The sequence below is a fragment of the Epinephelus moara genome, chromosome 4, assembly GCF_006386435.1.
Source record: "Epinephelus moara isolate mb chromosome 4, YSFRI_EMoa_1.0, whole genome shotgun sequence".
NCBI classification, from domain to species: Eukaryota; Metazoa; Chordata; class Actinopteri; order Perciformes; family Serranidae; genus Epinephelus; species Epinephelus moara.
In genome coordinates this window covers 35889437-35904563 of record NC_065509.1, presented here as the reverse complement: position 1 = coordinate 35904563, position 15127 = coordinate 35889437, and the positions used below count along the sequence as shown (strand labels likewise).

General features: G+C 39.5%; 1 protein-coding gene across 1 annotated transcript in view; it reads right to left on the bottom strand.

The window, feature by feature from the left end:
- rxfp1 (relaxin family peptide receptor 1) overlaps positions 1 to 15127 on the bottom strand; it is a 135078-nt gene that overhangs the window by 32819 nt on the left and 87132 nt on the right. The window contains exons 4-11 of the mRNA XM_050042483.1: positions 13753 to 13858; positions 7638 to 7709; positions 5320 to 5391; positions 2360 to 2431; positions 2006 to 2077; positions 1734 to 1802; positions 1517 to 1588; positions 1216 to 1287 (exon numbers count right to left, since the gene is read on the bottom strand). Coding sequence (XP_049898440.1) covers positions 1216 to 1287; positions 1517 to 1588; positions 1734 to 1802; positions 2006 to 2077; positions 2360 to 2431; positions 5320 to 5391; positions 7638 to 7709; positions 13753 to 13858 — 607 coding nt within the window. The remainder of the gene's footprint in view (positions 1 to 1215; positions 1288 to 1516; positions 1589 to 1733; positions 1803 to 2005; positions 2078 to 2359; positions 2432 to 5319; positions 5392 to 7637; positions 7710 to 13752; positions 13859 to 15127) is intronic.

Genomic DNA, 15127 nt, shown 5'->3' with positions numbered 1-15127 from the left:
TCACACACAGCCCACAGGAAGTGAAGGGTAAGGGAAACGCTTAGTATGCTATTTACAAAGATAGCACTGGCGATCTGAACCGGACAACGGCGAAAAAAAGCACTTTTAATGCGCAAACTTATACGGGACGCATTTGCCCCCATATCTACCTCGCGGCTGCATCCGCCTCCCTCAATACTGAACCAATTTTAAAACGAGTTGTACCTATGAATCATACGCACACATACACATGGGGAAATAGGGCCCAGGTTGAAAAATACCGAAGTTATCCTTTAAGTAGGAAATGTGTGTGTATCCCTAATAAGCTCAACCTCACACATCATCCCTGCACAATCTAATCTTAAGTATTTCATTTAAATACGGTCATCCAGCATTTGGAGAATATTCCTCCTGCCTCTATGCATTTCCATCATTTTCTCCTCTGCTTAAGAAACTCTTAAAGTCCTCCTCCCTACTTCTAATAGTTTTTCACTTTAAGAGCTCTTCTAAGGTCTGAGATGCTCTGTGAATAACTTTTATCTTTACAAGGACCTAGTCTTAACTTTATGGGGAAAACTAATAGGAAGCTTTGTGAATACGGCATAACATATCATCAACCCGTAGGCGCCACAAATACATCTACAATCTGCCAAGAAATTCAGAGGAAAGTCTGAAACAAAGTGCTGCATAAACAAACCAACTCACTGAAACACGAAAAAACAAAGACGCTAATAACCATCCTCAGAGCTCACAGCTAACGGGGCACAGAGGAAAAGATGGCCTCCATCTACAAAATATATTTGCTCAATGAAGCATTCAGTCCAAATGTGAGATCATTAGAGTCGTGTTTTTGAATGGTGTCAGTTTTTGCTTGCAGCAATATTTGAAGTTTTAACTGCTTAGACGGGAAGTTACTGCATCTTAAAGCTCACATACTTTTCGAGCATAGACTGTGAGTGTTTAAATGATGCCATTCAATATCATTTTTGGAAAAAAATGAAGCCAGTTATTCCAAAAGATCTCTCTTATGACCGTGATTTACTGTATTTCTTCATGCTGTTGATCTAATTTCCTTCTCTTTGGCAGGTTTAGTATTTCTAAAGTCACCATGTGCTGTACATCTTCAGAATGATGCACATTTAAATTGCATCACTTCAGCTTCTTTCTGGTACAATCCTAAAAGTCGTAACATTTCTTCCTACAGTTTGTTTGTACAATCAAACAAAATGAACTTACAATTCTCCAAGCTTTCTGAGGACTGAGAAAGCCTGTTCGTGTACATAGCTGATCCTGTTCTGCTGTAAAACCCTGGAGAGAGGCAACAAATACAAAAAATAATTATATTACTACTGTTTGACATTTGTATTCACATCTAATGAAGTGCCAGCACTGATTCCATGCACAGGTTCAAGAAACTTTGAGAAGCTGAGGCTGATTTGGATGCATCTCACAGAAACCAGGGGGAAAAAAAAGTAAAAATTTTAAAAGCAAAAACTTTCCCTTTGCCATGGATTCAATTATGTAAATTTATACTCACAGAACTGTCAGCATACTGCATGAGCAGAATGAGACATTTCCAATGGTTTCAATTAGGTTCCCCTCCAAATCCCTGCAAGAACACACAGGAAATGCACCCACCCACAGGAAATATCAGACACATACCACACGCACACACGCAGACAGTAAACCTTTATCAAAAGAAATGTCACTTTCATGATAGAAGAGCTTTTGATTTTTTTTGACATCCTACTTACAGCCAGTTTAATCTTGGCATTTCCCGACAGATGTCATCCAGCTTTGTCAAAGAGTTGTTCAACAAAACCCTGTCAATCAGCGAGACACAATTTTATAACAAGGTTCAGTGCATTTTCCTTAAGTGTTCAAAGGAGGAACACTCATTCAATTTGAGCAGATCAACAAAAGCTCTAAGAACCAGAGCGTTTAATGATTTGAGTCACAGCAAAGCAAAACAAAAACAGGAAAAAGCTTTGACAACTGAGGCATCAAGTATTAAATAAAAACTCACAGTAAAACAAGGGAGTTCAGTCCTGAGAAGGTCATGGGGGATACTTGATGGATATTGTTGTTTTCTAAGATCCTACAACAAAAAACAGGATACAGTCTCAGCCTTATTTGCAGAATACTAATGCAGAAGAAACTAAATCAATAGAGGTATGTGTGATGTATTGGCTATTACAACAATGCAAGCAAGAAGAGAACAAAATCTGTTTTATCAGTAGGAATTATTTATCACAAAACTGGACTTCTCTGCAAAGGTCATACCACTATCTACAGAAAGTAAAACACCCTAATACACTATGCATGCAGCATTTTATATTCTGTTTCTGCAGAACTTTGTCTCAGTAGAGAATAAACATACAACCACTCCAGCTTGTGCAGGTCCTGGAAAACCCCCGGCATCAGGACAGATATCCTGTTATAGCTCAGATATCTAAGAGAGGAGACAAGGTGACCAAGGTAAACGTGCAATCTTTTGTTTTTGCAGCTCAGCACCAAACAGCACTTTTTTTTAAATAGTTTATAGCTTTTTTTCATAGTTGGAACTTATTGTGTTTCTTATAATGTATGTGCATAATAATCAAGCTTCATCGTTTCTTGCTGTATTAGCTGCGATAAAATTAAACGTATATTTATTTTTAGTGATATGTGTACACACTATCCTGTTTATATATCTATACATCTTTTAGCAATTGTTAAAATATTTTCTTTTTCTATAATTTTAAGACAATACATACTGAAATGTAATACATCCTCCTGAGACGCGAACTTTGGTTTGGTACCCATTTTTAATTTCTCCTGGATATTTGGGATCAGTAGGACCCGATAAGTATTAAAACTAAACATATTCAACAATAATAAAGTGCCAATGTCCATAAACGAGACGGTAATAAAGTCCCAATGTCTTCCCAAGGAGTACCTCCTTATTAACAGTGTCTTAGCTTGTTACTGCTGCTAAAATGGTTTGATTCAATAAAATTGTCAAATTCGTTGCCATACAAAACTACAAACATTTTTAATCACAAATAAACAAGTTTCGACCATAAAATGTAATCTGATTTTGGACCTTGTCCACTTTAATGTCAGGATCGGCTGCAGACTGACTTGGCAGAGATGGCTGCCATCTTATTTTGACATGGATTAGTGTAATGTGCTCTTACTACCACTAGATGGCACAAAAAGTGTCCCAGAACAAGGACAACAGGTCTTAGTTCAGTAGAATGGAGTATAAGGTCAAGTAAACCCAAAATGTGGTCTCAGGAGGACACAGTAATGCAGTAGTGATATTAATTTTGAAAATAAGCGGGGCGTTGGTGGCTTAGTGGATAGAGCAGGCGCCCCATGTACAAGGCTGTTGCCGCAGTGGCCCGGGTTCGAGTCCGGTCTGTGGCCCTTTGCTGCATGTCACTCCCTCTCTCTCTCCCCCTTTCAAGCTAGACTGTCCTGTCAATTAAAGGCTAAAATGCCCAGAAAACTATCTTTTAAAAAAAATTAAAAATAAGCCTGATTTACTAAAACAGTGTTGTCTTAAACAGGACCTTTTATGCATGTCCTTATTTTCTGTCGAAAGTTAAAATAAAACGTGGCCAAAGTTTCAATTTATGTGCTAAACATATGTAAAAGTAAGCAAAAACCTCAGGCTTCAGACCACTCTGAATACTCTGTTTACAACTTTCTTTATGTACTGTGGCTACAAGCTGACATCAGGATTTTTTTATATGGTCATTTGCGCCGGGTACGTTACAACAAGTGCTCACACTACATAGCCTACACTGCTACATGTAGCTACATGTGAACATCAATGAAACACGTAATCTTGGTTGCTGATGTTGTAAAGTTCTCCTCAATTTCAGATCATAGTCCTGCTGGAACATGTTTAGTTGTGTTTTGAAGCTTCTATTGGGGATTTTTCACGCTAGAAAATGTCGCTATGTGTACAGGCACTACAGTCATTTCCTGGCTGCAGTGACGGCACGGAGACACCAAGGCTAGAGAAGCTGGGAAATGCTCTTTGACCCCCTGGGAGCTATGATGTCGAGCTGGAATGTTGGAGGGTTACAGCAGACGGCGATACAAATAAAGGAATGGTGTTCGCTTAGGTGCTCTTTTGGGCGAACTATTTATAACCCCCTTTGGTGCATTTGGCCTGACAGAACTTTTTGGATACGCTTGAATGGATGGCAGTCGATATACAATTGAACGTTTTCATATAGAAATCATTTGTGTTTGGTCTTTTATTAAGGATCCTTTCAATAACTGCAGAATTCTCACCCATTTCATTCTAAATTTATTTATACAGACAGTATGAGGAAATTAAAATGCTTTTAACCATAAAAGTATTCAAACATGTTCTAGTAGAAACCTTTAATACAAGTATGAACCTGAGAAGAATATGAATGTTTCTAAGAATACCATCCAACTATCAGTCATGCGTAATGGGACGCCCCACTGGTATTAACATTTAGTTAGTACTCATTAGCCTTCACACTTCCTATGTGGCCTCTCTTTGTTCTGTCTGTTCTCTATAATGCTTTATTTAAATAACATGTCAGTCAGAAGCACTTACTCCTGACTATTTATAGCAAATAGTAATGGAGGTGAATATATATATAAAAAAGACTGCTCTCTGAGGGAGCAATTAGGCTTCTACTTAGAGACTTAATTTCCCCTTAATCAATTTAATGAACGTTAAATGGTAATTAATTCAACAGTAATATAAAATACACTAAACAAGGAGGACGTTGACAGCTGCACTGCCATTTGCTCTTGTAGAGTCAGTGAAGGTTGGACACGTACATGTGCATGACACAATAACTAAGTCACAGTGAGAGCTGTCAGGTTATCTTTGCCATGTTACTGGAATATGATTGGACTTTACTCGACAGTTGAGCCACTCAGGTGTGAATAAGCCAGTGACTGTGAAGCATGAATGAAAGAGCTGGTGCCAAAATATTCAGGAACCTGAACTAATAAGTTGCTTCCTTTTTTGTACATACAGAACATGGTAGTGCCATCTGGTTGGTATTTGGCACATTCCTGCACAAAACTTGTAAATCGCTTTGGCTCTTTTATTTTAAAACATATATAGCACATATTTCTATAGTGTTTGCTCATATTTTTTCAATTCTTAATCTATGTTCCTTGACTTTTGTAGTGCATGTTTTCTTCTTATTTTCTCTTATTATATTGTTATGCACATACACACCAAAGCAAATTACTTGGATGTGAAAACCTACTTTGACTCTGTAGCGCCACTAAATACAATATATATTGAGTGCTTTATTACTGAATAGTATGTGTAACAAAACCGAACAAACTTACAGTCTTGTTAGGTTATACAGTCCTCTGAATGCGCCGGGACTGACATCTTGAATTCTGTTGTGCTGAAGATATCTGTTTAACAAAAGCACAAAACAGTCTGTGAATCATTTGAATTCTACATTTACCCCTGAGGCTGTTGGTTTAATGAAACAAACACACACACACACACTCTTGTACTGCTATCTTTGTGAAGATCCTCAATGGCATAATGAATTTCCTAGAAATTCCTAGGAAAGCGCTAGGAAGCCCACAAGCATTTATACTTGTGTGATGGTGTGTCTGTGTCACTCTGCAGTTACACCTTCAAAACACTACTCGGCAGTGGGGATTCTGTAAAATGTTGCAAAGTTTAATTGACTCAAAACACACATTAAACACACATTAAACATGGCTTAATAGCAACAGTTTCAAACACAAGTACAAAAATCAGCTTCACTATAACTCACAGCATTCACAGACAAAGCACTTGTCTTTATCTGGACACATTTTCCCCACAAATACAAAATGCTAATGTTTTTAGCATAAGCTTATGGCATTTTACATTGTATATGCCAGCGTACCGGCTAGTGGACTTCTATCTACTCATATGAAACCAGGGACAACAGCAACATTTAACAAAGCTAACGTTACAAAATTCGGAACCATTGCAACTCACAAGATTCACTGACAAAACAACTGTCTTATACTAAACATGTTTTCCAAACAAATACAAAATGCTAATGTTTTTAGCATAAGCTTATGGCATTTTACATTGTATATGCCAGCATACCGGCTAGTGGACTTCTATCTACTCATATGAAACCAGGGACAACAGCAACATTTAACAAAGCTAACGTTACAAAATTCGGAACCATTGCAACTCACAAGATTCACTGACAAAACAACTGTCTTATACTAAACATGTTTTCCAAACAAATACAACATGCTAATGTTATTAGCACAAGCCTATGGCATTTTACATTGTATAAATTAGCCTAGCGACTACTGGAGATTTCCTCTGCTCATATGAAGCCAGGATAAATCACACACAAGACTTTAGATGCTATTTAGTGGAGGCTTTATTGTCTTCACAATTTGTTGTTTCTTATCTGTGAAATAAAAGTAAATAAAAGCTTTGTTTCCACTGAGGGAAATGGTTTCTGTGTCGCAGCAATGTGCAGTTACATTCCTGGGGAGATGCATGTCAGGCTATGGCGTAGGGTACGGCGTAGAATCTTGTCGAAGCAGAGTCTATGCTGTAGGTACGGCATCAATTCAATGCAGAAGTATAAATCCCACATTACCCTAACTTTAACCATCAGAACTATGCCTAACCCCAACCCTAACGCTTACCCTAACCTAAACCTAATTCTAACCTGCACCTTAAAACCAAAGCTTAACCCTCAAACAGGCCTTTGAAGTGAGGACCAGCCAACATGTCCTCACTTTCCAAAAATGTCCTCGCTCTGTTGGTTAAAGGTCTGTTTTGGTCCTCACTATGTAGCAAGTGCAAGTACACAAACACACACACACACACACACACACACCCACGCACTGCTTACGATTGGTACTTTGAGTGAAAAACTTTGTTTACAGGAAGAAATGTTCTTATTTGGAGATTTTAGCATTTGTTTTTTTAAAAATCCGATAATACATGCATGGCCTGTTAAACACCTGGCATCTTTTACAGCACACATTGTGAGATCAACGAGTCCCGATCGACAGCTGTTTTTTGTCTCTTTGTGTATTTTACAAACCTGGCTTTCACTGTGATGTTTATTTATGCACATCTCAGGGAAGTTTTCAATCCAGTCAAACCCTCAGAGCAGCTGAAGGCTGACAGTTTGACACAGCCAAATGGCTCCTGGCGGAGGTTCAGACCAAATTCTCCTGCCGCCACAGTCCGTGGCACTGTGTGAGGTTGAGTAACAACATGAGTCCGCAATGAATGAATCCGTTCGCAGAAGCGAACAATCGCTCTGTCTGCATTCCCAGCAGTTCTCATAGCTTTATACACTTATCACCTTCATAGTTGTGAAACTCTTTTGCTGTATTTGTCACTCACAGGATGATCATTATCTCGGCTCTTTGGTATTACATGAAGACATTATGCTTTACTGAATGAACAGTGAGCTGCCACGCATATTAATAATACATATTATTATATATTGTACTTTTCAGAGCAAGAAAGAAAACTGAATAAAAGGACAGATCAACAAAGAGAGAACAAGTTGGAGGACAGTCATAAAAATGTGGCAAAATATCATGATGTGACAAAGCCGTTTAAAATTATATATATTTTAAACTAAAATGCAATCCACAATTCATGGGAGACTCACAGTTTCTGAAGGCTCTGGTACTTGAAGAATATGTTTGCTTTCAGTTTCTGAAGATGGTTCCTTTGTAGAGACCTGAGGGATGGAAAGAGAAAGAATATAACACAAAGTTTTCACTGTTAACAATATATCATGATTCAGTTCTGCTGCATTTGAACAGCGAATCACTTCAGGCTGTAAAGGTTATCATTTCGACATATGGATTTACATTGTTTTGGTTTCTAATAATGGGATTATCAAGGCTGAGAATGACAAGATCTATTCAACATAGAAATAATCATCTCAACTTTCAATATACAAAAAAGAAAAAGAAAAATGCATACTGCAGTACTTTCTAAGTGGTGAATGTTATCTTAATTTTAAAGTATACATCGTGTATCAGTCACTGGGGTTCTCATTTCCAATGTTTTTAACAGTTTAAAATACCAATAATCTGGAGCGCCCAGTAGCTTAGTGAGTAGAGCAGGTGTCCCATGTACAAAAGCAATCTCCTTGCTGCAGAGACTGTGAGTTAGATTCTAGCCTACAGCCCTTTGCTGCATGTCATCCCCCCTCTCTTTCCTCCTTTCTCGCTTAACATGTCCTGTCCAATAAAGGCAAACAACAAAGAAACACAACAATCTATTTCATCACCCAAATTCCATACATTTCCATAGACTTAGTCACAAAAGACAAGAGGTTATAGATCCAAAGGTATCCCCCTTTTTATGTAAAGGTTTTCTAATTAAAAACAGCCTTTGAATTGAATAAGGTAGGCAGATATTGCCTGGGTCCCGAACTTTTAATCTGTCCTCTCCACTGAGTTCAAGTTGACTGATTTGTTGGGTGTTTTGACATGAAACAGTAGTTTCCCGGTTAAAATAACAAACAACCAATGAGTGCCGCAGTGGGACTCAATTAGCCAAACAGCTCGATGTGCAGGACTTAGGCTCAAGTGGTGCTCGAAAACTAATGAGTATTAGTAACAATGGCGAGTGCTCCACTCCAAACTTAAAAGGACTGCAAAACAGGTATGTTGGCATGGCTTCACGTCAGTGGGGACTCAAAATGGTGTTAGATTCAGGCGAATACATTGTTCTCAAGTGATTAGTTATGGAAAATCCAATCCCTCTCCCCCATTGAAATCGAGCAGAGTGGATGTAATGTCAGACTGAGGATGAAAACGAAGTGTCACAAGTTGTCTGCTATCAGGCAAGGCAGGTTTTAAATATTTCACAACCTTGAATATATCATCACATTTAAATGAAAACACAGCTAAGAAATAAAAACAAACAACACTCAGTCAATTTCAGAAAATTAAATCTGTAAATATGGTTAACCATAACCTTTTGAACTTTTTAATACCATTGAATCATCTCAGAGACCTGCAGTAACGTCTGATTCAACTGTTGACTCCAAAGCTTTTAACGGATTACAGGCTGATTAAAGGCTCAACCACTAACATCATGTCGAGCACTTGGAAGAGGTCAGTTTTGGGACAATCTACCATTTTCTCTAACATTACATTCTATGAACCACTTAAGGCACTCTGAGGAGTAAACAAACATGCTTTCTGAACAGAACACACTGGGCCTCATGCAAGAACATTTTGACATTATTACTCTAAATCTTTTGAATTTCTTATTTCAGTGGACAAACACCACCTGTTCATGAGTAGGTGAGCTCTGTATCCATGAAGCCAACACCCACTTCTCTCAAACAGAACAACTCCTATTCTCACAAGATACAAAATGTTTTTAAATATCATATGACCCCCGCTTTTTCAAACATAATTTTCAGACATAATTACTGTCTCATTTTCCGGACATTTAATTCCACCTCAGTTAGGATGCAGACACAATTTAGCTTAAAGTTCACACAGATAAGCTGTAATTGAATCGAGCTGGTGTGGAAAATAGAGGAAGACAACAGGGACAGATTTTAATATAAAATCAAGCTGATGCATTTACACAGAACTAAAAACTGAAGTCCTCTGTTAACAAATTGGGCCTGTGGGCCAACGCTGTTGTGTGTAAACAAGCCAGTGCATTGTGAAGCAGATGAATAGCTGTCTGGGAAATAACTTTCAAAAGGTATCACCCACTAAATGTCTTTTATTGTTTTGTTTATATTTTCATTTTTTTCCTGAGTCATATTACGCAGTAATCTGGGTAATTAATTTCCCCTCAGATTTTCCAAACACTCATTTTCTCTAAATATTTCCTGGAGGAATTCCTCTAATGGAAAATAAGTTATGCTATATAAGTTAGTTAAGTTATATAATTACAGTACTGCCACCATTTTTCGCAAACAGAATAAAAGCACAGCACTATGAATGACTATCATGGTTAAACTGTGCCTCCTACACAAAATCATACTTCACTAACAGAAAAAAATAAAATAAAAAAGTCACTTTTTTCGACATGAAGATTAGGTCTCAGCATTTTTTTGTTTGTACTGTAAGACTGATCTCTGTCAGTGTTTCAAATATCAATACAACACTGAAAGACACAGCAGTACTTTGAGTTACAAGCTAAAATCAGCGTGCTAACATGTTCACAATGAAAATAATATGCTGATGTTTAATAGGTAAAATATTGATCCACACATTTTTTCCTGTTTCAACTGTGAAAGTTGTGGATGGTACCAATGAAGCCGTTGCGTACCGTCCCCATTTTTTGGTCACCCCTCTGTTGGGGTACCTAGCACACAGATCTGGTACTAAAAGGTGGAGCTAGAAACACTGCAGTCTGTTCACTGGTCAAAAGCGGATGGTCACTTTCGCTCAGGGCTGAGTTGTGGCTGGTTGTGAGGCTTACGAGTCTGTGGACAATAAAAAAAGTTGCAGACTTCCATCTGTGTCACCGCTGATGAGAAAATACAGGGACTGCTGGATGGAACAGTGAGTGACAACAACCCTGCCCACATTTAATAGTACTGTTTGCAGTGGAAACACTAGGGTCTAGGTACCATGTCTAAAGGGCTACTTTTGGTCCCAAAGGTACCATACCAAAAGTGTTTGGTGGAAACGAGGCTTTAGTGCAAAGTACAACCAAGACCATGAATGTCTTCATAAAATGTCTGCAAACCAAAGTGCTGGACCTGCTGACAGACCTACAAATTGATACTTTAGTAGCTTGGCATGAAATTTGGTGTGGACATTCAAAAAGGAAGAAACCTATATGATACTGGTGACTCTGTAACCATACACTCTGTTGGTCAACAAATAGGTCAAACTTTCAGATTCCATGTCCTGTGGGCAATTACTCAAACTGACATGACATTTCCTGCTCTAAAAAGGAGGAAAGGAAGAAAAACGACAGCTTTTTGAGACCCCATCACCAATCCCCTGAGATGACCAGCAGGCCACAAACCATTCTGTCATCTACCCAGAGCCATATTGCCTGTGAGAGTAACAAATAACAACGTAGATTATCAGCCCGTGGAGGAAATCTGAACTCTACTGAGTGCTCCTTTGTTCTAAATCGACACTGAGATGGAATAAAAAAAAACTCTTGCTTTGGTCAGCTGCACATTAAACTAACAATGAGAGACAGGCGCTTTGAAAAATTCTAGGCAAAAACAACAACAAACTGAGCCCACTGTGAGAGTAAACAAGGACAGGCCAATCTGTCTGGTAATTGCCTTAAAGATGGGGAAAACAGCTCTCCTCTCTCTGTCCTAAGCCCCTCCCACCAGACAACCATGGGATAAGCGCATACTTTCCACAGTAACCTACTGTTTCCCAAACACTGATTTATTTCCAGTCTCCTTTCATTGTAGAGCTGCTTACAACACACACGCTCAGCCCCTCCTTGCCCTGCTCTCCCTCTTTCTGTTTATCAGACCTTAAATAACACAAGAATTAGTTAGCTACCCTACCTCGCAATCCCTCTGCCTCACTCACCGAGGCTATAGACCACTTCACTGGGAGGAGAGTGGGCAGCAGCTCCAGAGACAGATCTTTAGTCAGTCAGTACATGTAGATGCACAGTTAATTCGAGCTACAATTACAGCTCAACTAGGCCATCTAATTGGACCACTGTCCTTGTCCCAGTTTACAAACGCGACAGGGGAATCGGTTTATTGACTAAAGTATGTCAGATTCTGCTCCGATAGGTGGCGATATGCCCCCTTTCAGCTTGTTAGTATCGGACCTTTTTCCAGTTGACCTTTTACGTCACAGACCAAACAACTGACAAACCAGTTAGCTATGGTTAGCTAGTGACAAACTGGTACCATGGTGGACAACTTTACAGCTCTGTACACTTCGTCTGTCCAAAAATGCACGGCTCTGGATGTAGATTTCGTCATGTTGTTACTGACTAACATGTTTACACGTATTTTAAAAGTCTGGTTTTAGTCAAACTAACACAATAAATTGATTTTCTCTAACGTCTAATGATGTTTCTCAACGTCCTGAGTGGCTGTTGAATTCAGCCAGTGCACCTCCACCAGCACCGGGAGTCACAGGAAGCTTGGTGGTCAACGGCAGCAGCAGGTCTAATCTGTGTAACAGCAGCAACAGAAAGTTTGCTTATGCGGCAGGAAGTCGGAGCTCTCCACTGGTTGAATTTGATTTGTTATGCTGCGTTCATTTTGTAGGTCGGAAGTGGTAATGACGTCACCTCTGAGCTGACAAGAGTTTTTGCATTCTAGTTGACAACGGTGGACAAGTCGGAAAAAAAAACATGGACGCCCGCAAGAAAGCCTTTGTTGCCCTTGCACTTTCGGAGTATAGACAGCTTCAAAACCATCATGCACTCCAACTGATGAACGCCGGAGACGAGGCTGACCTAATGTAAAACAAATAAGATAAAATTGCTATAAACAGTACTTTAGCAGAGTGTTTACTCACTATGTATGTGACCGGCAGCCATCTTGAATTTGTAAGTCGGGGTTGATGCAGTTGCTCTGAGTTTCCGAGTTGGAAATCCGATCTCAGGGTGCCTTCGAGTTTAAACTTCCGACTGGGAACTGGGAATTTCCGACCTCCGAGTACAAAACGAACGCACCATTACAGCTGCTGAATCAAGTCTCACCATCTGGCGTGTGCATGTGCATCGGCATTTGTGGAACAACCAACCGGAACACCCTCTCCCTGAAATGACCTGTGATTGGCCGAAGTCTCCCACCACAGGCTAGATTTTCTTCTTTTTTTTTTTTAAGATGTTTTTTTTTAGGGGTTTATTGCCTTTATTATAGAGCAGTTTGGGAGTGACAGGACAGGAAGCAGAGAGAAGGGATGGCAAGCAGCAAAGGGCTATAGGTTGGAATCGAACCCAGGCCACTGCCTAGGACTCAGTCTACATGGGGTGTGTGCTCTACACGTTCAGCTCGCAGTTGCCTGACCTAAAGCCTGAAAACAGCCAAGAGGAGGTGCAGAAGTTAGTGTTCTCTCAGACCACTTGACTTACAATATGCTCAAAGTTTATTATGGTGTTTGCCCAATGACACCAAAATAAAACTGCCTACCCGAGCTTTAATATTCCACACCACATAAAAACAGCCTAAATGATGGATAAAGACTGAAAAGAGTGATGTACTTTCATCAACGACTGACGAACTTTTTAGTAACTACAGGGTCATATGTCCTTGTCACATAAATGTTGTAAAGTATTTCCAGGAGGTAGAGTGGCCGTCTACTAATTACTGGTTCGATCTCTGGCCTCTGCAGCCTGCTTGTTGAAGTGTCCTTGGGCAAGATACTGAACACCTTTGTGTGCATGCAAGTGAATGTTTCTTTATTCTGATGAGTAGATGGCAGGTTACATGTTAGCCTTGGCCACCAGTGTATGAATGTGTGTGAGAATGGCGGTTGTGTTGTGTCGCTCAGACTAGAAAAGCGCAATAAAAATGCGGTCCAATTACAATGTAAACTCTTGACTTAAAGACTTTAAATGGAAGACTCTGCAGAAGTAAGAAACCAAGTGCATGATGCTGCCTCTTACAAGACTTTGAAGGACGTACACTTCTCATCAGCTGCTTGTGAAGGGGTTGCATTAGTCACTACCACTAGAGATTTATCTGTAATTCTGGCTTCTCACATGCTGCGACAGTCACAGCCAGGGGTGGAGGCTTCCTGGAGATTGATGGAGCTTTAAGATAATTAAAAAATATGGGGTTATTTTCGACTCACATCATGGTGACATTCATCGCCACCACCGGGATGTCTTGAAGCTGTGTGCCGTCACAGTCCAGCTCCAGGTCTCGACACTGGCAGAACTCAGGAACGACACCCAACACTGGAGGGGAGAGGGAAGGGACATCAGAGGGTACGCCAATCAACTAGTCATGCAGTGACAAAGTCTTAAAACTTGAGCTGTTTGGAGGAATGGAAACTTAATCCTGCTGGATGAGTATGTAAAAATAAAAGCAGAATTAGTAAAGAGTGACTTTGAGGATAAACACAGGCGACAGTTAATTAAAAAAATCTGTTTTTTCAAGATTTTTATTGCATATTCCTGGGTTAAGCCAGCTTTGATTATCTTTAATTAAATGACAGTTTGGATATTTAAGATGAGTAGAAATGAAGCAGATTGTTTCACCAGGCTGTCCTGGCTCCAATGACAGCAAATTACGTTTGAAGACACATCAGAATTAGCCACATGGGGAAGTTTTGTCATGCACCTCTTTGATGGGCCAACATATTTTCATTAACAGAGATAATTACACATTTGAGACGAGTCATGTTTAACTTCTCTCCCGGCTAACTGGATGCTTTCAGACTTACTACTGATTGAGGCTGGTAAATATTGTAAATAAAACCACAAACATCTCATCGGTTGGAATATTCTGTGTTGGGAAAGTTAATTTGTTCATTGATTGATAGGCGCTAGCTATATAAACACAATTCATTATGAATCCTGTATGCTGCTCCAGGTATGCCTGCAGTCAAACACACCCAATTTGTATTCTACTGAAACACTGGAACAGTCTCCTGACATACAGAGATGTAAGGAGATCAATAAATGGTTTGAACTGCTCAATACACAAAGTACAAAAAAACACAATCAAGTAGTTTCAGACAATCACGGGCGTGTTTAAAGGGATAGTTCAGATTTTTTTTTTTAGGTGAGACTTTTTGGAGGTGGCTAAAACACATTTTATTGCTGACCCCTCCACAGCAGTAGATTGCTTAGCTTCGATGTCGGCCTGCTTCTCCAGATTGGGGGTATGCTGACTGACATCCGCTGTAGGTAATATACTGTCCAAGTGTCTCATACAACCCCACTTAAAATAATCTAACCATAACTTTAAGGTGCCGTTGATACAAAACTTCAGGTTCCCATGAAATGAAAAATATCTATTTTCATCCTGTGTCTCTGTGTTAATTGATCATTTACCTCATATGAAAAAACAAGTCAGTCTGTGGGTACGTCCCAAGTCTCTTATTTTATACTGCTAACTCCTAACTCCTTACTTGAACTGGAAGTCGTTCGAGCTCCGCCATCTTTAAGGCCGTCTCATGTCTCTTATTCCTGCCAGTAAGGAGTTAGCGTTAGGCGTTAGGA